This window comes from Herpailurus yagouaroundi, unplaced genomic scaffold (assembly GCF_014898765.1).
Source record: "Herpailurus yagouaroundi ecotype Mexico unplaced genomic scaffold, PumYag 183, whole genome shotgun sequence".
Taxonomy (NCBI): domain Eukaryota; kingdom Metazoa; phylum Chordata; class Mammalia; order Carnivora; family Felidae; genus Herpailurus; species Herpailurus yagouaroundi.
Window position 1 is genome coordinate 12,804,861 of NW_024412414.1, and position 24,546 is coordinate 12,829,406.

Here is a 24,546-nt window from a genome sequence, read left to right on the forward strand (position 1 = left end):
GGGGTGCCTGGGTGGCTGAGTTAGTTCAGAGTTTGACTCTTGATTTCGGCTCAGGTCATGATCTCACGGCTCATGAGTTCGAGTCCCATGTCAGGCTCCGGGCTGGCAGAGTGAAGCCCGCTTGGTATCCTCTCTCTCCCTCTCATACTTTCTCTCTCTCCAAATAAATAAATACAGCTTAAAAATTTTAAGAAAATCTCTTATAAAAAAAAGACAGATAAAGTGGTAGAGTTTTAGCTACTTATAGTCAATCATCTTTCTTATCTTTGTCCATGAAGATGACTCCAATGCCAATGCCTTTTGTCTAGTATTTAAATAAATTTTCTGCAAGTAGCTTTAGAAAGTTGCTTGATATGAACACTATTAACAGTTCTGGTTTCATGTGCTTAATGTACATAGTTAAACTGGATTTCAAATATCTATGATGACATTGAGATTTCCATTACCTTGAAAATCTAAAACGTTGTCACATGGCTAATATGAAACACATGCCATGGATATCTGTACCAAGTTGGTCAATGGTAAACTCAACAAAACAAGCACTTTTCTAATTTTTAAAAGCGTTCTATGCAGTTTGCAGAGACAAAATCATTTTCTATTAATCAAATGACGGAGTGACATTAAACTAGCTGTCTACAGCTCTAATGCTTTCCTTGTGATCAATTTTTCTGTAGATGGCATTTATATTCAACTGTAGTTCACACTGTGAACTCAATTCAAAAACAACTTCTTATGTTACACTTCTAAGTAACAGCATGGGGTTGACATTTGGGCAAGAGAGAAAGAACATAAGTGCAAGATGAAATAAAAGCTTAATGCTTCCTTTATGTCTAAATATGGATTGATTGCAAATTTACAGCAAGAAAAATCCAGTACAGAGTACTAGTCAGTCAACGACAGGGGCCAAATTGAACCAAAACTTGCAAACACTTTGTGTTGCTGGGTCTGAATATTTCTTTCTATATATGCAGTAGTTTTTTTTTTTTTCTTTTCTTCTTGGAATTGAGGTAAATTTTTTTCTTCCTTTGATTGTAATCTAAATTCCATTTAAGCCATATCTGTGTGGCTCACAATATATTTTCAATGCCCCTCAGTTTTCTTTTAGAAATAGATAATTTTTCACTAAGCTATGATTCTTGTTATATCACTGATATTTACTTAAAAAAAAAAAACAAAAAGGCATCATCGTTATCACCAGTAACAATAATAACAAAGACTTCAGAAGCTTTGCATAAGCTGTTCTTTCTGTTTGGAGATCCCTTTGTCCACTACATCTTTTTTTTATTTTTCATGCCATATCAAAATATATACCCTTCACTACAAAGCTCCTCCTTTTTATGTATATCTCAGCCTCTTATTTTATTTGTAGTATTTTTCACAATTTATGATTCTTTAATTTTTTTTTTTTTTTTTTTTTTTGCTTTGTTTTCTTTCAGGTTGCCTCTCCACTGAAAGAGAAATTGCCTGAAGGCAGAGATTTTGGCTGTTTTAATCTCCGTCAGCCACCTCACCCTATGCATAGCTCATGTGAAGCACTATTTTTCTTGAGTGATTGACTGATTCATCATGCTTCCAAAAAAAGGCTCTGTCTTCTCTGTAGCTTGCCCAATCAGAATAGGCAGAGATTTTGGTAAATGTGAGCTTTGCTTTCTGAGAATTTACAATGGATGATCAAGTATCAGACTGAAAATCTAGACAGTGACAGTATGAATGTGTGATGGATGCAGAATTTTTGCTGTCACCACTCTTCTGAGGTAATCTTGATGTCATCTCAAGGACATGGAAAATCAAAGTTAGATCCAGGGATAGCATTTGGAATCAGAGCAATCTTCAATGTTTCATTAAAGGCATTCCTCATCTTCGCTTTGGTTGTCCTTTCATGACCCTTGAAGACAATTTCTGCAACAATTTATAAAGAGAAGGAAAGTAGAAAGTGCTTTCCTGTTTTAAGAAATGCAAAGAAAATGAAATCACCACTGCAGAAGAAGTACAATAATGTGTTACGATGCACTGAGCTTGTGCTGTATGGCGGCCTCTGGGGCACCTTGGTGTACATAATATCCTTTAGTTCTCAGAGAAAACTCTGGAGGAAGCCTCATCTGTTTTTCCGATGAGAAAATGGGTTCTGAGTCATCAGAGAATTAGACCTTTCACACAGGTAGTGCATGGCAGAGCTGGGACTCACAGACAACCTTCTTTCACTCAGGAGTCCCTTTCTCTTTCCAACAATATCTCACAATGAGCCAAAGTGGTGCAACACCCAGAAAAGTTGCAAATACATTAAAGGGGAAAATAAGGGAAACTTACAATTTGGTAGGAAAGATATTTCACCGTTGACAGGCACGGCAGGGGCACGCCACATGGAGAGAATACATGAAGTGAGGTAAGTGGATGTTAAGTTGTGGAAGATCAATAATTCTCATACTACCATGGCTAGCTAGCAAGATAAGTATAGAAAAGGACTTTGGGACAGATGGTGAAAGATCCTCTTGGCCTTTGTTCTGTGGAATAGAGGAGACAATGAAATTCTGGAAGAAGAATAGGGCACGATTCCATTTTAGGAACAGAAATCCAAAGACCATATGAGGTTTAGACTGAAGATTTGAGAGTTTGGAAAGAGAGAGACTATGTAGATGGTTAAAGATGAAGATTACAAATTAGCACAGTATTCATGGGATGAAGAGATTCGGAGAATCCATCCATGTTCATTGTGTCTCTCAGTCTAATAGATGCCAAAACAACCTGACTAGGCATTTCTTTTCATATCTAAGGATTAAAATACAAAATTCTTTGATTTGTTATAATAATTAAGTGAGATAATGTATGTGGAAAATTAACACAGGGCTTAGGATATAGACATGCTCAGTATTTTATAGCTGTGGTCAACATAATAAGGCCCTTTCCCTGAAACATTTCCATATCCTCATCCCTGGAATTTGTGGGCTTAATATTTTTTTTTAATTTTTTTGTGTTTATTTCTTTTTGAGAAAGAGATAGAACATGAGTGGGAGAGGGGCAGAGAGAGAGAGAGAGACACAGAATCCCAAGCAGGCTCCAGGCTCCAAGCTGTCAGCACAGAGCCTGACGTGGGGCTCGAACTCCCAAACCACGAGATCGTGACCTGGGCCAAAGTTGGAGGCTTAACCGACTTAGCGACCCATGTGCCCTCTAATTTTTTTTTCTTTTTTTTAATGGAAAAGAGGACTGTGCCGGGTATGATTAAATTAAGGATCTTTAGATGGGAAGCAATCCTGGATTCTCCAGGTGGGTGAAGTACAATCCTTAAGAGGGAAGGACACAGGTAGGAGGGCAGCGTCAGAGGAAATACAATGACAGAAACAGAGGGTGAGAGTCACAGGGAGATTTAAAGATAAGGAGCTGCTGGCCTTCAACATAGAGGAAAGGGTCACGGCTAAGGAGTGCAGGTGGTCTCTAGAAGCCAGGAAACACAAAGAAACACATGTTCTTCTAGAGACTCCAAAAGGAGCACAGCTGACACCAACACCTTGATTTCCAACCGCTGAAAATCATTTCTGGCTTCTGACCTCTAGAAAGGTATGAAAATAAATTTGTATTTCTTTGTACCACTAAGTTGTGGAAATCTGAACAGTAACAATAGGAATCGGAAAAAATTTCTATTCTATTTTCATAATGACAATGATATAGAATGTTACAGAAGAAAATTAGAGGTTTACTTGGTATTCAAATATAACTCAAATGTAATGAGTTAGAGACCTGTAGAACTTCTTATTCTCAAGTCCTTTTGGCTGGGACACTGAAGGATACAGACTGGTGAAAGCCAACATTAAGAAATATTTGAACAAAATTGCCCTAAAGAAATTAGGAGTTATAAGGGTTTTCATTTGTTTGATTTAATCAGGAAAGAATATGAATGCTTAAAAATAATAAACTGCATTTTAAATTTCCTGAATCTCCTCTCAATTTTCTCTCAGCAGATACATTCTAACATTACATCTTGGTGAAACTGTTCCTTGTTAATCAAACTGTTTTCAAAGGATATGTCCCATACTCTTTGACAACAATGAGCACGTGTGAACACTCAGACAAGCCACCTATGATCATCTTGGCATTTAATCCAAATTTCAGTTAAGGCCACTTGAAGTATCAAGTACTTGAAGGAGGGCAACTGAACAAACATGGGGTCACCATGTCAAAGACGAGTTTTATGCTTAAACACATAGAGTAAGTTAGCACAAACTAATGCATGGTTGATTTAAGTTGTACAGATGATCAAACTAGCAAATTCAGGTTGCAGAAAAGGAAGTTATTTTGAAAGCTTCTTAAAGTAGTTTATTGTTCGGGTCCCAGTCCACCCTAAACTGGTCAATATGAGCATAGATAATATGAGCTGACTTAAGTGTTGCCTCAATTACTGCACTATCGTGTCTGTCCATCAATCACGATACAAATCTGTGAGGTTTTTTAAATACTATCTTTACACATTTCAAATCACCCTTGATAGTGCCTGAGATAGGAACTGAATTACACAAACGGGTTTCTGTGAGTTTGGCATCTCTGAATACCTGGACAATCTTAAAACCACTGGAAATTTCCATCCAGATTTGAAGATTAGCTGAAAAAGGTTAGACTCCAGAAGGACTCCAGAAGCAAATCATTCATACCCATATATGGCAATGGCTTCATTGATTTGGTCAGCATGGGATAAAATGGGAAGAGAAAGAGAATTACATTTCTAGTTCATCAGTTCTTGAGGACTGCTCATGACCCACTCTCTTTCAAACTGGGTAGATTGGAAGAGAGCTGGTTTAAGAATTATTGGCCCCACTTTCCCCTTGAAATGGACTGATCCTCAGAGGCTGTTTGCTACCTGTCTGTTTCTCCCTAGCAGTTTCACAGCACCCTGTATTTTTCAAGGTGCTCCTATAATCAGCACTTCATTTATGCCTCACCAATGATTTGGGAAAGGAGTGAAGGTAGAGAGAATTTCCACTTAGCAGATAAGAAAATTAAAGCAACAAAATGGAATGCCTTGTCCTGTTTCAGGTCATGAATCAGTGATGTATCCAGAATTAGAACCCAGGTCTTTGGCTACTTGACTGGTGATATGGACATAAATGCATCATGTATTCTATAGTCAAAGGTTTAATAACTGAGATTATGTCTAAGTTCTTTTTGGATAGGACAAATATATGTTTACAGGAAAAAAAACTTTATATCACTTGATTTTCAAACTGACTTCAACCACCTGTTCTTTTTCAATACACAGAAAAGAATACTGCATTTAACAGCAAGCTATCCTTTTCCTATGTATCCATATCTTAGTCTTCTTCCAAATTCAACAACTATATTTGAGCTATATAAGGTTTGAACTGTTTTTCAAAATTCAGCAACTATATTTGAATCCTCTTTTTTATTGGGATTCAGAGACCAAAGAATGTGTTTTTAAAAGCCCGTGAACACAAATAATTTATGTTCACGTGCAACAGGTAAGGAATATACAAGAATTATACAGTCATAAAAAGGACATATGGCAGCTGCTCCTAAATCATATTTGATCACTGTGCCTCATAATATAGAATACTTGTGTAATACCAGGCTCACTCATAGAACATAATGCAACAACGATCAACTACTCATCCTTTATTCAGTAGGCCTTGCCTATGTGAAAGACAGCTGGCTGACTATTAAGGGAGTTAAAAAGAAGCAGAAGAGTTCATTCTTAAATCTGAGGGACTTCTAAGTATACTGCAGTGATAAGTTATTCTAGAAAGAAAGAGCTAGACATCTGGCAGTGCTAGGGCCACATCAGAGTACAGTCTAATTCTCAAATGATAAACAAGACAAAATAGAAACAAATGAAAAACAATTTACCAAGCACGTACTAATGTATGTACTAGATATATTCTTTGTGTCTTTCACTCTTGAAGAAAGTCTTGTGAGGAAATAGGTACTATTATTCTCACATTTTCCAGGTGAGGATATTGGGACTCTACAAGATTAAATAACCACTCAATAATCCAAGAATGGGAGGTCAGTTTTTTTTTTGTTTTTTGTTTGTTTTTTAATGTTTATTCATTTTTTGAGAGAGAGAGACAGAGCGTAGGAGGGGGAGGGACATAAAGAGAGGGAGACACAGAATCTGAAGCAGCCTCCAGGCTCTGAGCTATCTCCAACTGGTGAGCCATGAGATCATGATCTGAGCCGAAGTTGCATGCTGAACTGCCTGAGACCCGAAGCACCCCAAGAGGTCAGGTTTTGAACTGAGGTTGGGAGAGGGCATCAGAGCCTATGCTTTTAAACATTACACTCTCCTATCTTGCATCTATATACTCAGAATATTTTCTCTTTTGGAATTCCAAAAAATCAAAATGGTTTCTTTTGATTGTTATCAGAAAATTTCAACAATTATCCTTATTTAAGGGACAAACTAACCAAACAAAGCAATAAGTAAAACGAGAAGATGGGAGGAATGAAATGGAGAATGAGCAAAGGAACATGTTTCTATTTATAGATGAATCTTGGTCCCTGCAGTGGGATGCATACTTACGAGACTTTTTGGTGGTAACGTTGACTGGGGGGCTTGAGGGCCCTGCCCCTGCAGTGTTGTAAGCTCTCACGGAAGCAAAGTAGATGGTATTAGCTTTCAGCCCTGTGATGTTTTTGGTTGTGACATTCCCACTAACTCTAATTTTCCCAATCATGGATTCTTTGGAGTCATCTGTCCAATATAATACCTGATCATTAAAAACAAAGAACAAACAATTCATTGTTTGCCAGCAAGTGTCAACCATGGTAGATTATGAGAAGGGAGGAGCATAGGAGCACAAATAGAAGAAGATTTTCTAATTACAATGGTTATACAACAACAATAAAATAATCAAAGTCTAAGATTTATAGGGAGGAAATTAAAAAATAAAAATTCACAATGGAAATCAGAGAATCTAGAGTTTTTTTAGGTTACCAAAATAAAATATTGCATGAGCTATCTAAAGGTTATCGACTGTAACAAAGGGTATATATAATCACTTGGACCAAAGCAAGATTCATACCATCAACAAAGGACTTCAGTTACATTTGGTTCTTGATATTTCCTCCAGAGTTCTTTGAGTGACAGGTTAATTAATAATTCAACTTATATCAGGCTCTTCCTATACATTAGTACTGATTTATGCACATTGAAAAAGACAAAAGAGAATAAAGCTTGGTGCCTGCCTTTGAGTCCCTTATAATCTAGTTGAGAGGCTAGAATATATAGACAAACAAAATGCAGAGGATGCATTCCAAGTAAGTGATATTGGGAAAAAATGCTCTGGGAATTTGAAGAATTCCAAAATCAGGGAGTGATCAGAGAAGAGTTAGAGGAGGAAACTAGAAATGAGCTTTCATAAATAAATAGGATTCAGATAAGAGGTAAGGCATTCCTGGATTAGAGTAACAGACCTATCATATGAATAGAACTTCCTGTTTGGACTAGAAACTGCATTAAAAACAAAAGCAAAACAAAAAGAGTGTAAGGAGCAACTAAAGAGGTATAGAACTATATTTTTATTGTAACTCCAAAATAAAATAAATGTGTTATCCATTTGGGGAATCACTGAATTTGCAAGCTAAAGAATAAAAAGTAATTAAGAAGTCTCATTGTTTAACTTTGTGAGAATTAAGGCCCATAAATATGATTTACCTCATTCTATACAGACTATAAAGGACAGATTAATGAAAATCTAGGATTTTTTTTCTTATCATTTAACTGCCTTTTCCAAGATGACTACATCTATTCAAGTCCTGCTCCAATTCAAAGACAGCTTTCTCAATAAAATTCTTCTATGATTCAAGATCATTGAGGATTAGATATTTATTATTCCCCAAGAAACAAATATGATGGTGATTTGAATGTATAAATGAGATAATCATCTGGTCACCTTACAAATGGCTACCATTTGTTAATTTGCTTGCTTAAGATCACCTAGAAAGATCTCTTCTGCTCACTCCACAGCTATAGACATACAACCTAAGAACTAGGTTAGTAGCATAGGGCTACTGAACAAGAATTGTATGGTTAGCTGGCATATTCATAAGTGGAAGTGAAATTAATAAGGATTACCTCATAGCCCAGCACTCTTCCAGTGTTTCTATTCCAGGCAATAGCATTCCATGAAACCTCCATTTCCGAAGCAGAAAAACTCTGGACAGAAGTTCCTCTTGGAGCCAGCTGAGGTTCTATCATTCAAAAAAAAGACAAAATCATCTTCAGTAGAATGGTTCATGGAAAATGAATGCAACATATGCATACATTCCCAAGTATGACCATTCCAGGGCTGACCACAACTTACCATCTTCCCCGGAGTAGACAATGGACACAGTACTCAGAGATCCTTCTCCTTCATTATTATATACACCCACTTTGACTTCAAAGGGAGAGAGGGGGGTGATACTTTCATTTCTGTAAACAAATCTTGATGATTCTACAGATGGTACTCTTTCCTTGGTCCAGGTTGTTGAGCCAACTGGCCGCAACATGATGATGTATCCAAATTCCTCTCCATTCTGTAGTTCTTCTGGAATTGACTTGGGCAGAAGTGATCAATCACTGAGTATTTACAAAAATATTTTATGGAGCTACTATAATTTATATTGATTAATTGGCGTTTCTTTTGTGTAGACAAACATGGATATTAACCTTGTTTAATGAAACATTGAAAAAATAATAATACTTTTATTTGGAACGCCAATTAGGAAAGTGATCCCAATTAAAGATATTTAGATAAATAAATGAAAAATTTAGTGGAAATGTAAAACAGGTTTCACATGTTTATATCTCTTTCCATGATTATTCGTTAAGTTGCAATAATGAAATGTTATAAAAATAGTTCAGAAGATTGTAAGACTGTATAAGTTAAAACATAATTTGGATATGAATTTTTAAACTCGGCACAAAATTAACTTATTAACTATTTCAATGCTAGCTATATTTTCCTTTCATAAAATTTTCAACAATTCTTATAAGATACATGTAATTATTATATAATAATATTTGCTTTAAAACTTAGAGCATCACTCAAACACAAAAGCATAAAAGAACTTCCAGTATTTTTAAAACATACATCTTCATTAGTAGTAACATCAGGGTGTACTTTTCCTGACATTTTTACAAACAAAACAAAAAAAATTTGCTTATTCTCACAGAGACCAAATCCTGTAAGACTCACTTAAAACGTAAACTTGTTAAAATTACAAAACAAAAATAGATATTAGTTCCCCAGAACTCTACAGATATTACACTATAAATAATCACGTAAAATAAACACACAAAAATGAATTTATGCTTGAATTTAGACACATATTCCATCTGTTTATAAGAAGTTTGTATTTTAAAATCTATGAAAATGTAGGTTTTTTTTTTTTTTTAAAGAAAAATGTCTTCCTTGTCTTTTCTTTTTGAAATATTTTGATACGTTATTAAAGGCATACCTGACAGGACATTAATGCTCCAGACCCGCATAGCTACAAGTCTTTTTAGGAGGTTTTCCTTGCCCATACATATCCATTCATTGTATCAAATTATCCCAAGACCTGGACCACATCTAATTACCCAGCAATGGGCACCAGAATCAATGGTGCCATTTTAATCACTATGAGGTCCTGGGTGCCAAATCTTTGTGTTCCATAGTGACTGATAGACCCCATCAATTCCTCTGCCCTACAGAATTTGAATATGAAACATAGGTGGGGCCAATACCTGATAAACTTAGAGTAGGCAATAAATAGAAAATATACAATGAATATAGTAGGGATAATGAAGCAATAGAAGTTAGGAGGCAATGGCAGCTATAAATCACATAGAGAAGAGACAGAATGTAGCAGTTAGCAAAATAGGAAGTTGTAAGTAAAGGAAACGGGAAGAAGTGAGCACAAGCCATGAGGGACCATTGGAGCTGGATCACCAGAGTAGCCGGCAGCAGACTAGAGCTACTGTGCTCTGAACAGTGATGAACGACGTTCCAGTTCTTCACTTGACCTGCCTGCTTGGTTAGTGAGACTTTTTTCCATCTTCATTACCTCCCGTGTAGCTTTAAAAGAAATCCCCATTAACTGAGACGACCTGAGCTGGGCTCTGTTTCTTGCCATGTGGAACAGTCTAACAAATACAGAAAGTGAAAAGAGGAAGAAAAATACAGGTCCAAACACCTGGGGAAGGAAATGTTTCCTTGTATTAGCACATTTCACAGGGAGATCAGAATTAAAACAGTTAATTTTTTGTGGAATGGAAGAGATTTATGAGACCTTAAGCTACTTGCCAAAGCATTTGATTTGTTTCTGATGCTACTCTGGTCTCAGATTTAATCAAGATGTTTAGCTTATCTGAGAAAGTTAGTGATTTTAGTTTTTGTTAGTCAAGACAATTTGTGTTTCTCATGATGTTCCCTCAAGAAAGATCTGAGTCTAACATACATAGTTTAGAAGGGTGTGGTGGGGAGCGGTGGGGAGGAGATACTTACAAGATACTTGTTAAGGGTCTTCATTTCATTCTTCCCATATGGGCAGGGGAAAAGGATCTATTTAAGACGGTCAGGACAAAGCTTCCTTCTTTAAGGAAAGCAAGTGGTCAGTAGAATAAAGAAATTCAGAAATTCTTCTGGTAGTAAAATCTATTAACGTTGGTAAAGACTAAGAACAGAATATGTATTTACAACATTTTTTAAAAATGTGTTTATTTATTTTTGACAGAGAGAGAGAGAGTGCGAGTGGGGCAGGGGCAGAAAGAGAGGGAGGTACAGAATCCAAAGCATGCTTCGGGCTTTGAGCTGTCAGCACAAAGCCTGACATGGGGCTCAAACTCACAAACTGCGAGATCATGACCTGGGCCAAAGTTGGAAGCTTAACCAACTGAGTCACCCAGGTGCCCCTGGAATGGAATGTTTCGTATAGACCAAGGACAGCAAACTGGCCTAAGAGCCAAATCTGGTCTGCAGTCTGGTTTTGAAATAAACACAGTCACAACTGTTCCTTTATATATGATATGTGGATACTTTTGATGATGATGGCAGGGTTGGAAAGCTGTGAGAGACAATGTATAGCCCACAAGGCAGAATAATTTTCCTGAGAAGCCCTTTACAAAAAAATGTATATATATAATATATGTTTATCAACTCCCAGTATAGGCGTTTATCTCGTACTTCACAGTACTTTATCCCATATTCCTAATTTTATATTCCTATTTCATATGACATATTTACCACAAGTATCTCAAACTTGAGAGTATCTTAGAGAATAAATTATGATAATATGTGAATAAAGATACCCCTAAAAAAGGAATTGGCATTTACTACATTCCAAGTTATATATCGTGTGTAGGTTGCTGGAAACAAAACAAACCACAACAAATAAATAAACACAAAATACACATTATTTTGGCACTGGAGAAAACACAAGAAGGATGTTTATTGCAGGCAAATTATACCATGGTGTACTTACATGAGCAGCAGTCTGGAATGACCAGTAAAGCTCTCATTTATAAACCACAATGGTGGATTCTGACTGAATTTAGAATGGTCGCTGGATGTGCATTAGTTTTGAAAGTCCGTCAGGTACTATTACTTCTATCATAGCAATGACTGGCCTGGCATGGTCTCTCCACTCCCAATTTCTTTTTTAAAACATACTTGAGATAAGATAGGGTGGTAGCTTTCCTGACCTTCCATGCTGGATTAAGATTGTCCTGTCCTGTTGGTCTCTGAGCATTCAGACCTTTTTAAAATTTATATTTGTAACCCCACTGCTTGGAACAGAGTTCCAACATTCATTTGTGTTCATTGAATTGAAGCAGTTGCTAAATGCCTTCTTGTGGCTTTAACTAATGTATGTGTTGCCTTCTAAAAATATATAACCTATTCCTGAAGGAAGTTTGGGCATCAGAAGAATTTGGCTCAGTAACTGAATATACATGATGCCAAATGTGAATGATAAATGGGAAACTACATTCATTAATGCAGTTTCTGCAAGTATCTGCATATCTGATACCACAAGAAAAAACACAGAGGAAATTATTTTGATTTATTATCTTTTTTTAAAATAGAGGCCAGCAAATGTTTTTTTTTTTTTTTTTTTTTTGAAAATAGAAGCCAGTTAGTAACGTTTTTCAGCAATGGGAGACATATGGTCTCTTGCAACAGCATGAAAGCAACAATACATTACACCTGAGAGCACGGATATGGTGTAGGGGAATCTGTATAAAAACAGGGAGCAGGCCATAGGTGATGGTTTTGGGAAACACTTTAGAGAACAAGGACATTATAAATCAGGGAAAGATTTTTTTTCTTCTTGTAACTGACTATTTAAGAATAGTATTCATAGGGGGTGCCTGGGTGTTTCAGTAGGTTAAACATCCAACTCTTGGTTTCAGATTGTGTCATAATCTCATAATTTGTGAGTCTGAGCCCGACATCAGGCTCCATGCTGATAGTACAGAGACTGCTTGGGATTCTCTCCCTCTCCCTCTTTTTCTGCCTCTCCCCTGCTTGCTCTCTCTCTCTCAAAATAAACAAATAAACAAAAAATAATTCGACAAAAAAAGGATTTCCCATTCATCTCAAATACTGAATGTGCAAAAACATTATCAACCTTCAGTAATTTCTCACCTTAGAGGAGAAAAATAATGCGCGAAGTCAGGCCAAACTCCTTGTACACTATGATGCAATGTTTATTTGACCTTCAAAGAACACTGAACCCTAAATAACCTACTTAGCATCGCCCAAAAGCATATGTCTTATAGGCTCACCTGGGAGTCAATGTCTTTGTGGGAAATGTGTTCAGAGGACAAGAATAATTTAAGTTACTGTTTAAGGCACACACACAGGGACTCGTGCCTATCCTGAACCATGACATCATGTGCAGATAAGTGGAATTAAAATTTAACAAAAGAGCATGGAGCAAGAGCTCTGTGTTCAAATGCTGAGCTGCCCAACACCCATATCACATTTATTTTTTTTCTTAATGTTAATTAATTTCTTTGAGAGAGAGAGAGGGAGAGCAGAAGAAGGGCAGAGAAAGAGAGGGACAGAGAGAATCCCAAGCAGCCTCCGTGCCATCAGTGCAGAGCCTGATGCAGGGCTCAAGCCCACGAGCTGTGACATCATGACTTGAGCTGAAATCAGGAGTCAGACACTTAACCGACTGAGCCACCCAAGTGCCCCTACCCATACCACATTTCTAAGCCTCTGTGTTCTTATCTGAAAGTGGCATTACCCACCGCCTTGCATCACTGTGAGGACTGAATGACAGGAATACCCAGTGTAGCACAGAAGCCCTGTACGTGCTCTACAAGGGTTGTCCCCTCTCCCTCAGGCCTCTGAGAGTGTCTTCTCTGTCAGAACACATCCACCCATCCAATAGGTACTTGGACATGCCATACCACATTCCAGGCACTGTGCTGGGTTCACAATGTGTACATGAAACTACATGTTCCAAAGAATGGATGACTTTCAGAGTAGCTACACCTGGCTTCTGGCTCTGTCATGTACAACTCAGAGAAAACAATATCTCTGTGCACCAGTTTCCTCACAGACAGAAAGGGTTTGCTACCACTACTCCTCTTTCTCTATATTTAATGGAATTCTGTAAGGAATAAAACGGACCATGTAGATATAAAAGGTCTTTTGCTACTGCAAGATCATTTACAGATGCAATGAATTACACTTACAGAAACAGGGTTCTACACCTCGGCGTTGTTGGCATTTTGGGCCAGACATTCCGTGTGGTGGGGGCTGTCCTGTGCATTGCGCCCTGGCCTCCGCTCAAAAGCAAGCCTCCCCCAACTTCTTTGTAACAACCAAATGTGTCTTCAGACATTGTAAATTGTCCCCTCTTGTGCATGTCAGCCGTGATGGTTTTTAATTAAAACATCCATGGCCATCATGCTCTTAAGTGTAATGTTAAAAAGTCCAAGTAAGTGGATGCTTTGGCAGTATGAAAGTTGTTATCAAAATGCCAAAAACATGTACACAGGTAATAAAAAAGGGCAGGGCTCTTTTATCAGTTACACCTGAGGCTCAAAGCTGACAACAAAGTTATGACACAATATGCATTCCAAGGAGCGACATCAAGCCATTGACAGGCAAAATTTAGCCCATCCTCTATGACAAATGTATATCAAAGGAGTGTCTGTTTCTTTAGGGATATATTAGTAGGAAAATATCTCCTCTCACACAGTTGTAGAAAAAGCTGTGCATTCCTACCCCTCTACCAAGGGAAAGTAAAGGGACCACTTCCTTTTTTTTTTTTTTTATTTTTTTAATGTTTATTATTTTTGAGAGAGAGGGAGACAAAGCACAAGCAGGGAAGGGGCAGAGAGAGAGGAAGACACAGAATCAGAAGCAGGCTCCAGGCTCTGAGCTGTCAGCACAGACCCCAACGCAGGGCTCGAACTCACAGAACGTGAGATCATGACCTGAGCTGAAGTCAGCCGCTTAAGAGACTGAGCCACCCAGGCACCCCTAAAGAGGCCACTTCTTATCATTTGCCTAACCATCTGAAGAGGCCTCACAAAGAACCAGCCGGTATGTGCTCTCTGGAATTTGGGACACATGGGTTCTTTTAACTAAGAAATGCCTGAGAAACTTGTAAAGGGGAGAGAGATCTGGACAGCACATGGTGGCAGAGTGAAAAGAGAGGTTAGGCAGGCATGTACTACACTCCTAATGAACACAGAGCAAAGGTGTTTGCTGAGGGTAAATGTGCATTTCATGCAAGGGACCTGTCCATGAGCAGCTTTGAAAGGGACTCTATCCACAAAGACCATCTAGAAGAGAAAGATAATCTACTCTAGAAGAGGCTAGTATGAACCATGCCAGACCCCAGGAATTGAGGAGACTTTTCAGCAGTCAATTGGCTTTGCACCAAGGAATTATAACTAGGAGTCCCGTGCGGGATCTTCTGGATGCCCCACTCCCCCAACCAAAAAACAGAAGCAAACAAAAAAAAAAAAAACAAAAACACAAATACACTATAAAATAACAGCGTCTGATGGGTACAGGAGGGGGAAGTTGGGGGGGGTGGTGAAACAGGTGATGGGGATTGAAGAGCACACTTCTCATGATGGGCACTAAATAATGTGCTCTATATTAATGTCACTACATTGTACACCTGTAACTAATATCCCATTGTATGTTAACTACACTGGAATTAAAATTAAAAACTTAATAAAAAAAATAACAGCGTCTGGTCATTTGCCACTTTTGGAATACACCAAAATCAAATTACAAGTGTACCAGCAGTCAGGATCTTTTTAGTACTTTTCCTCTTCTCCCAGCCCAAACCCACTATAACTCTGGAGAAGCAAGAGGTAACAGTGAATGAGGAAGGAGAAATTCAACAGCAGAATGGGGAATAGGTAAAGATCTGACTCTACACTGCCTTTCACACCGTAGAAGCCCTAGGTTGAGGCAAACCCAAGCTACCAGAAACAAGAAACGTTACGTTGGAGGAAAGTCTAAAGTTTATGGTAATAAACCAGGCTGAAATCTATAACAAGTATAAAAATGAGCCCATATGTTAATTCATAAGGATAATAATCACAAAAGCTACACCATTTGCTCGAGCTTTTATCTAGATGCAGGGAAGGCCTTAAAGAACAGTGATAGGAAAAGAACTTTCTACTTGCACGCTACAGAGTCTAACTCGTGCACAATAGTCCCAGAGACAATAAACACAATAATGTCTAGTCCCTCAAGTAATAATTAAAATGCTACTGACAAACCTGAAATAGACTTTGAAGTTGTTTTTCTTATATGTGGGAGAGAATTGTGTTGAGTCCGTTATCCTTTCTCACTTGAGTAGAAATAAGAAGAGTTTCCATACCTCCTCTAAGTAATTCATCATGGGGAGTCTTTTATACCATGTATTTTTATATATTCTCCGTAGTGATCAAATAAATCTTTTTGTTTTTCAGTATTCTTCCTGGCCAGCTAAATCTTTTTCTTTCAAAATAACTCAGTTGGACAGAAAATTACCTCCCACGTAATGACGAGTTCCGAACGACTTCCTCCACCTCCGTTGATGTTTGTTGGCGCCACAACAGGCACTGAAAGCAACCAAAAGAAATGTGGGATGGCAATTATTAAAGTACATCTTCATCAGGAGGCATTTTGTTTTTAGATTTCACCTTTCAACATTTCATGCTGCACATTGTGAGACAGTCTTGCATTTTTAATGAACATAAATTATGTTTACACATATCCAAATTTCTAAGAGAGAGGACACAGTTGTGTTTGATACATGAGCACCCTGGCTCCAAAATTAATTAAAAATCGAGTAACATCGTGTATTTGACATTATTATGCATCATCTACTAATTGGCAAAATGATGTTCCATTCAGATGGTAACAGTGACACTGCTGATTTAGGGCCTAATTATACAGTTGTGCTGTAAACAAGTTACTGAGGCAATATATTAATTAATTCTTTTTTTTAAACAAACTGATTTTTCTTTTTTTTTTAGTCATCAAGATAGTTTAACATTTAAAAACACATTCTTAAAAATATGTAAGTAAGTCTTGTAATTATAACTCTGTGTTTAAATCTCACATCTCTCAGTACGGAACAGGAAGGTTTCTTCCCCCTAACCTTTCACTTGCCAGCTAAGGACGCGGCCTCCTGTCAGGGATGTGACTGAGGGGATATTCTCCGTTTAACTCTAGGACTCTAAGGCTCTGTGGTAGAACATTCCAGATGACGATCATTTGTGTGAATTAGAAAACAATTATGCCCTTCAAGTATACCCTTGTGAGGACTAGTATAATGAATAATAAGTAGTCTGAGGAAAATTACAAAATTGATGACAGTGGTATATGTGGGCCTTGTATATCATCAGAATGGGGTTTTACTTTACACATGTGGAAATGTTAAAATATAATCCTTTCATGGAATAATGGCAGATGTACCCTAACGCTGTGATAATGGATAGCTCTGCAGGATATATATATAAGTTTAAAGCTTATTTATTCATTTTAAGAGAGCGAGGAAGAGAGAGGGCAGGCTAAGCACCATCAGTGCAGAGCCCTACAGAGCAATGAACCCACAAACTGTGAGATCATGACCTAAGCTAAAATCAAGAGTCACTCAGCGGACTGAGCCACCCAGGTGCTCCTGCAGGATATATTTTCTAAATGTTGAAACATATGCAATTATCTGTCTTTGACCATTTGGATTAAAATCCAGAGGTGGGAGGGTGGGCGTGCCTGAGCACGTTGGCCGACTGGTAGGCAGGAATTAAAATATGCAATGTTTAATTGCCCATTTCAAATTTTTTTTCCCACTGTGGAAACCATTCAGACAAACCTAGACTACTTATTTTATTTACTGCCATTTGATACAGATGTTGAACTTCAGAAACAGCATAGTGATATGATAGTCTAATTGTTCTTTTTAATAATAGCACCTGTCAGGCATGACCCATTTTCATATTCAAATATACCCTAACCTTGCCTGCTTTAACCTTCACATGTATTTAAAAGATTGTCTTGTACCTAGACCCTACTTTCTAAGTCTTCCATGGCCTTTGGCCAAAAACAACGTAAATCAGAGTGGGTTCTATAGTTGCAAGTTTTCTGGTACTTGACAACATATGGTAACACTTTTTCAGAACCATTAAATAGTGTAGACACATAAGGAAATTATTTTAGAGTAAACTTTAATTTGCTTTTTACCAAGTTTCCAATATTCTGGCTAATAAAGTTCCTTTTTTATTCCATTTTCAAATGAACCATATTAAACCTAAAACCATACTAGGAAGAAGGGTCTTTAAGGAGCTAAAACAGAAAAGAAAAGAAAAGAAAAGAAAAGAAAAGAAAAGAAAAGAAAAGAAAAGAAAAGAAAGGAAAGGAAAGGAAAGGAAAGGAAAAAGAACACACTTCATTCAGTATGATTCAGAACCTCAGGGTAATTATTATGAACATCGAGTCTCATTATGCTACTGAAAGAAGAGTGTCAATGGTTAATAGAAAGTAATGTACAATCCTTACTGTAAAACTTTAGTATTAGAGTCAAGCCTGCCAAAGCTACCATGATAGAAATAAGCTGTAAACAAATGACCTAAAACTCAAGCTAATATCAAGTCATAGGCAACCCCTGGAGATTCTTTTCCAATCAGTCTATGGTAAGGCCTGGGAATTTCTATATATACACATCTCCTTATGCCAATCTCTTGCTCATCTAGATTAAGACCCATGGTTATGGAGAACGCTGATGCCCAAGTCTCAAGGTCTGAGTTCAAATCCTGCCTCTGTCTGAAACAGTCAGCCATGATCCTGATCTTTCTTTTCCTCCTCTGTAAAATGAATGACTCTCCTCTCACCTCTAAACTGCTAGGATGATTTAACTTAAGATATTACTGTCAAATACGTTGTTTTCAGTTCCAATTCTAAAATAAAAATACTTATATTATCTTTAACTTGGAAAAGCCTCACTGACATCGGACAGTTGAGCACACTTAATTGAATTAGTTTGTGCTTGTTAAGCTGAGCCAGTGACAACAGAGCGATCCCTCACTTATGTCGCTGAGTAAGAAAGTGAATTTGTCAGCGGTACGCAGCAAGAAGATCAAATGTGACCCTGGATGTAAAGTTAGGAATGGAACAAAACGGATCCATTGAAAAAAACTTAAGAAGGGGTGATTTCTGAGCCAGGTTCCACCTGTATTTTGCTGTTCAGTGAACCAGCTGATGCTCAATTAGTGCTTCTGTTAAATGAGCTCAGGATTTACCTCATTTGCATGGGAAATAATTTATACTATTGCTCAATGAAGCTGCAACTAGGTCAGAGTTGAGAAATAGATGGAAATGTGTGGCTGACTGCACCAACAGAGTCTCAATTAATTCTTGGCTACAACATTTAATGAAACAAGCACTAACTCATTTGCATCTACAAATGTACAGATTCCCTGCTGGAGTTTGGCTAGAAAATGAGATGAGAGGACAGTTTCTGAAAAACTCTTATTTTTGATATGCCTGCCTAGCTATAATCATCTCTCATTGAACTTATATTTAGGAGAAAATATTCCTTGCTTTGTGTACCTAAAAATGTGAAAATGAAAGCTGCTGGTTTCCTGCCACTGATTTGGGGCCCCAAATCCTACAAGACCCATAAAAATACTTCTTACTTTTTCTTTGTAAGATCGATACCATAAAGAACAACTGTATTCCCCTTGTATTCAAATATTTCTGCATTAATCAGTGTAGATTACTTGTCATAAAAGACATAGTTTTACTCATATTTTATGTAAAAATAAGTAGGTTAGAGAAAACTCTGGACTTCAAAAGACAGCATTCTGTATATGAAAAATGCACCACACAGTTTTTTTTTAATTCTAAAATTCTAGGTGCAACATTAAAATCCACATACTGGTTGCAGCCTTAGTCTGTGTTAATTTCATATACTAGGAGAAAAAGGATGTCATTAAGATGATAACTACAATAGTTTACGTAGAGAATTATAATCATATATTCTACCATTTTCCTATTAAATGGTACTTATTAAATATAATCATAATATTATATTTACTGGTGTGAATATATGTCCTATTTCTGATACAGTTGTGATCATAATTTTCTATGTCACCTAAAGATGCAACATGAATAGTAAAGATGCATGTTTTCCCTCTCTTATCCAGATTTTGCAACATCAGAATTATACATCTGTCAAAAATCTTACCTGCTCTTCCCTGAGTGGCTTCCCTGGGCCACTGGGGTGGCTCAGTCACTTAAGCATCCAACCTGGGCTCAGTTCATGATCTTATGGTTTGTAAGTTCAAGCCTCATGTCAGGCTCTCTGCTAGTAGCACAGAGAGCGTGTTTAGAAGACATTAATTTCTTACCTGACGCTTTGGTTCTTAACAATTCTGATGCTTTACTTGGTTCTCCAATCCCAATGCTGTTCCCAGCAACGACACGAAATTCATATTCCACCCAAGGACTCAAACCAACCACTGTTGCATTGTACGTCTTACCATTGAGAATTTCTGGAACTGAAAAGAGGGGGGGATTCAGGCAGGAAAACCAGCACTACTTAATATCAACCAATTGAACAAACAGATACACCTGTTTTAGAAAACTACCCCCAAACCCTGGTGTCACTTACCAGTCGAAACAGCCTGCCAACCCACAGAAAATGGTGTCCGAGCCTGAACAGTAAATATTTGAATGGGACTATTATTATCTGAGCCTGGTCTCCAGCTTAGTTGAGAAGTAGTACTGGAAATGTGTTCCACTCTTACATCCTCAGGGGGACCTGGTGGACCTTGAAAAATACGTTGGATGATAACTATATTGAAAATTATTAAATTCATTGATTTGGGACGGGGCAGTTTATTTTTCTCTCTTACGCTTAGAAAATACAATATTGAACACAAGGTATTGTTAACAAGTTATGTGAGATAAAGCCCTATTAGTTCAGTTTACATGGCGAGATACTAATTTAGGAATGGTTCCTTTGAAGATTAGAGAATTTCAATCATGAGATGGGTGAATATCACCCATTAGGGAGCTACTCTGAAAAATTGAGAACTCTCAAAAATTGGGAACATCTTTCATCTATTCCTTTTTCAAAAGGTACCTTGAGTAAACGAGACTTATATAGAGAACTACAGGAATGTATCACTTTGACCCTCTTCTGATAAGGACGCTTTATGATAGATAGAAGGCATGGCTACGTTTTACGGACTGACACTGCTTGCTGAGACTGATCGTTCGTTATAAATACACAAAACCTACTCCATTCAATATCCATATCCACACTACATATGCCATGGAGTCCTGAGGTTTAGAAAATAAAAAATCTGTATTTTTACCTCACTTCTTTATCATGATATGGTTACTCAGAGATCTACCATTCACTTATTAACATTTTTTGCTGTGAATAAAGTGCTCATTTGTTTCCACCATTATGCTTACCTCTAACAATGATATCAGCCACAGCAGATAAACTTTCCAGAGTTGTTTTCACTGTGCATAGATATTTTCCTGAATGATTTAACTGAATATTCCTTATCATCAAATCCCCAACAGATTCCTGCAGATAGAAAGCGAAAAGGGGATAAAACATAATCATACCCAGCAGGGCCCATTTTTTTTTTTTTTACAGCTGGATAAATATTAAATATGGGACAGCTTTGAAATTAAGAGATATACTAGTATCATTGTCGTTGCTCCTATATGATCCCTTTTCCTATCCCCTTAATTATCTAGAACACAAGCGTTACTATGAAAGTCATAAAACAAAATAAAACAAAAACAGATGCAGCTTCATAAACAGGGGTTATCCATGCAAATAAATATGGGGAGAATAATTATGGAAGATGTTGATTCACGTGAAAAGACTTGATTTATTTTATTAAGTACTTAAAAATTTGGGCAACTTACTCCTCCAATCCTTTCAAAATGAGCCACTCCTTTTTTTAAGTCTATGACATCTCCATTGAAAGACCATATAAATATAACTTCAATGGAGGGGTCATGGGACACCTGGCATGGTAGGACTATACTCTCTCCAACTGTAACATCCATTTTGGAAGGTGGAATGGTAATAACAGTCCTCTCTGTTGAGAAAAAATATTATTATTATGAAAAGCTTATAAAATGTGAGCATATGGCAATAAAACGCATATTTTGAATGGTCATGCAATTGTTTGAAATTGTATAAGTACAACTTAGAACTCTACCATATTCAGTAGGAATAACTGTATTCCCCTTGTATTCAAATATTTCTGCATTAATCAGTGTAGCTTATTACTTGTCATACAAGTAAGATATGGTTTTACTCGTATTTTATACAAAAATAAGTAGTTTATAGAAAACTCTGGACTTCAAAAGACAGCATTTTGTATATGAAAAATGCACCACACAGTTTTTTTTTTTTTAATTCTAAAATTCTAGGTGCAACATTAAAATCCACATACTGGTTGCAGCCCTAGTCTGTGTTAGTTTCATATACTAGGAGAAAAAGGATGTCATTAAGATGATAACTACAATAGTTTATGTAGAGGATTATAATCATATATTCTACCATTTACCTATTAAATGGTACTTATTAAATATAATCATAATATTATATTTACTGGTGTGAATATAATATATGTCCTATTTCTGACACAGTTGTGATCATAATTTTCTATTTCACCTAAAGATGCAACATGAATAGTAAAGATGCATGTTTTCCCTCTCTTATCCAGATTTTGCAACATCAGAATTATACATCTGTCAAAAATCTTACCTGGTCTTCCCTGAGTGGCTTCCCTGGGCCACTGGGGTGGCTCAGTCACTTAAGCATCCAACCTGGGCTCAGTTCATGATCTTATGGTTTGTAAGTTCAAGCCTCACGTCAGGCTCTCTGCTATTAGCGCAGAGCCCTCTTTGGATCCTCTGTCTACCTCTCTGTCTGCCCCTCTCCCTCTCTCTCTCTCTCTCTCTCTCTCTCTCTCTCTCTCTCTCTCTCTCAAAAATAAATAAACATTAAAAAAAAAAAACTTCCCTCCAGAAACATCAGTCACAATGTCAACCATTGTTCTACAAGTCCTAGTGTTCCAGTGACCAACATTTCAAAGCTCATTTCCAAAAATACTCTAGTTGAACTTGAGAGTCCTGATTTCCCTGATTAAAAGACATGCATAGTGGGGCGCCTGGGTGGCTCAGTCAGCTGAGCATCTGACTCCAGCTCAGGTCATGATCTCACAGCTCGTGAGTATGGGCCCCATGTCAGGCTCTGTGCTGACAGCTCGGAGCCTGGAGCCTGCTTCAGATTCTGTGCCTCCATCTCTCTCTGCCCCAGCCCACTCACATTCTGTCTCTGTGTCTCTCAAAAATAAATAGACATTAAACAAAATTTTAAAGAGACTCATAGTAATAGATCACATCTGACTACATTTTTTTTTAATTTTTTTTTTTCAGCGTTTATTTATTTTTGGGACAGAGAGAGACATAGCATGAACGGGGGAGGGGCAGAGAGAGAGGGAGACACAGAATCGGAAACAGGCTCCAGGCTCTGAGCCATCAGCCCAGAGCCCGACGCAGGGCTCGAACTCACGGACCGCGAGATAGTGACCTGGCTGAAGTCGGACGCTTAACCGACTGCGCCACCCAGGCGCCCCTTTTTTTTTTTTTTTTTTTTTAATTTTTTTTTCAACGTTTATTTATTTTTGGGACAGAGACTACATTTTTTTTAATAACAAAATAAATACTTCTGATTTTAGAGGGCTAAAGATTGACCGAATAGGAAATTCAGTAACCATAAAGAAGGCCTGGACATACACTTGGACACAGATATGCACTATCTGACCAAAATAAAATATTTTTTTAAGGAATTTACATTTAAGAAATAGGGGTTTGGGAAAATTCTACTGAAAAAAAAATACTATACCTAAGGAAGTTTCAAAACTGTGAAATGGGAGACTGGCAGATCTGTTTCTCTAAAGATCATTTGTAAGATAAAGTTTAACCCTAAAGGAGATGGACTGAACATTTTACTTTCCTTCTATCTTATTCATGCTACTCCAGAATCCAAACTGTACTGAGCCTGAATTTCTGTGTTGAAATGGATTCGTGTGCCTCTGTGTTCTATCAACAGAATGCTAAGTCTTACTCTAATATTTAAAAATTGCAACTGTTACCTTGGTAAAAGTTCAGGAGCAAAAAATAGAAATTAATAATCTTGGGTTTTAAGGTATGTATTGATAAGAGAGCCATGGAAAAATAAAAACACATATGTATTTCTGAATATAACACAGAAAATCTAACTCAATCTACCTCAGATGTATCTTTATGTTTACATAATTTAAAAATGTTCTCTCCTTTATTATATTAGATGCATACACTTTTCATTCTAATTATTTTTGGAGAAAAGTTTGAAGAATGATTCTGTGGACTCAATCCATTCCTAATTTCAAGCCTTGTTCACTGCTCTCCCCCAAAGTAAGGATAAATGATAACCAGGGTTTCAAGAACACTTTTCGGAACTAGAAAATATTTTCCTGATGTAATTTCTTGGAAAAAGAATGTATCACTAATGTCTTATTTACATTTATGGGAGGATGAGTTGGCTAATTGGATGCGTTGGTTGAGCAAAACTGCTCTGATTTAAAGTTTTAGATCATGCAATTAAAGTAATTTTCAAACATTAAAAATGACAGCAACTCCTTCCATTTATGGCACCACAAAGTAGCAAAGTGAGACAAATCATTCCCTGTATACATAGCTCATCGGTAGGACACTAATAATGACTAAAACTTCATGAATAAGAAATATTTGTATTATTATAATTTATAATGTTTAGATATCATCACTAGTTATTTCACTTATTAACTGGTATTTACTGAGCACCTACCAAATTCTAGCAATCTGCTAAGTATTGGAAATACAAAGGAATGTGGAGGAAAAAAATCAGCAACAAATAAAAACCATACAGTGCCTGCTTTCACAGAGATTTAAGTCTAAAGTAGGAAGTTGGCATGAATCAAATCATATTAATGGGTACATAATTACAGCTGTGATAAGTGTCATATATTAGAAGTGAATGATTCCATTA

At 37.1% G+C, this 24,546-nt stretch overlaps 1 protein-coding gene across 1 annotated transcript in view; it reads right to left on the reverse strand.

Annotated features, from left to right (window-relative positions):
* The window catches only part of CNTN6 (contactin 6), a 288,197-nt gene that overhangs the window by 5,467 nt on the left and 258,184 nt on the right, over nucleotides 1-24,546 (reverse strand). Inside the window, 8 exon segments of the mRNA XM_040492138.1 lie at nucleotides 6,530-6,716; nucleotides 8,084-8,199; nucleotides 8,313-8,547; nucleotides 15,987-16,057; nucleotides 19,847-19,996; nucleotides 20,110-20,268; nucleotides 20,922-21,039; nucleotides 21,390-21,565. Of these exon segments, the coding sequence (XP_040348072.1) occupies nucleotides 6,530-6,716; nucleotides 8,084-8,199; nucleotides 8,313-8,547; nucleotides 15,987-16,057; nucleotides 19,847-19,996; nucleotides 20,110-20,268; nucleotides 20,922-21,039; nucleotides 21,390-21,565 (1,212 nt within the window).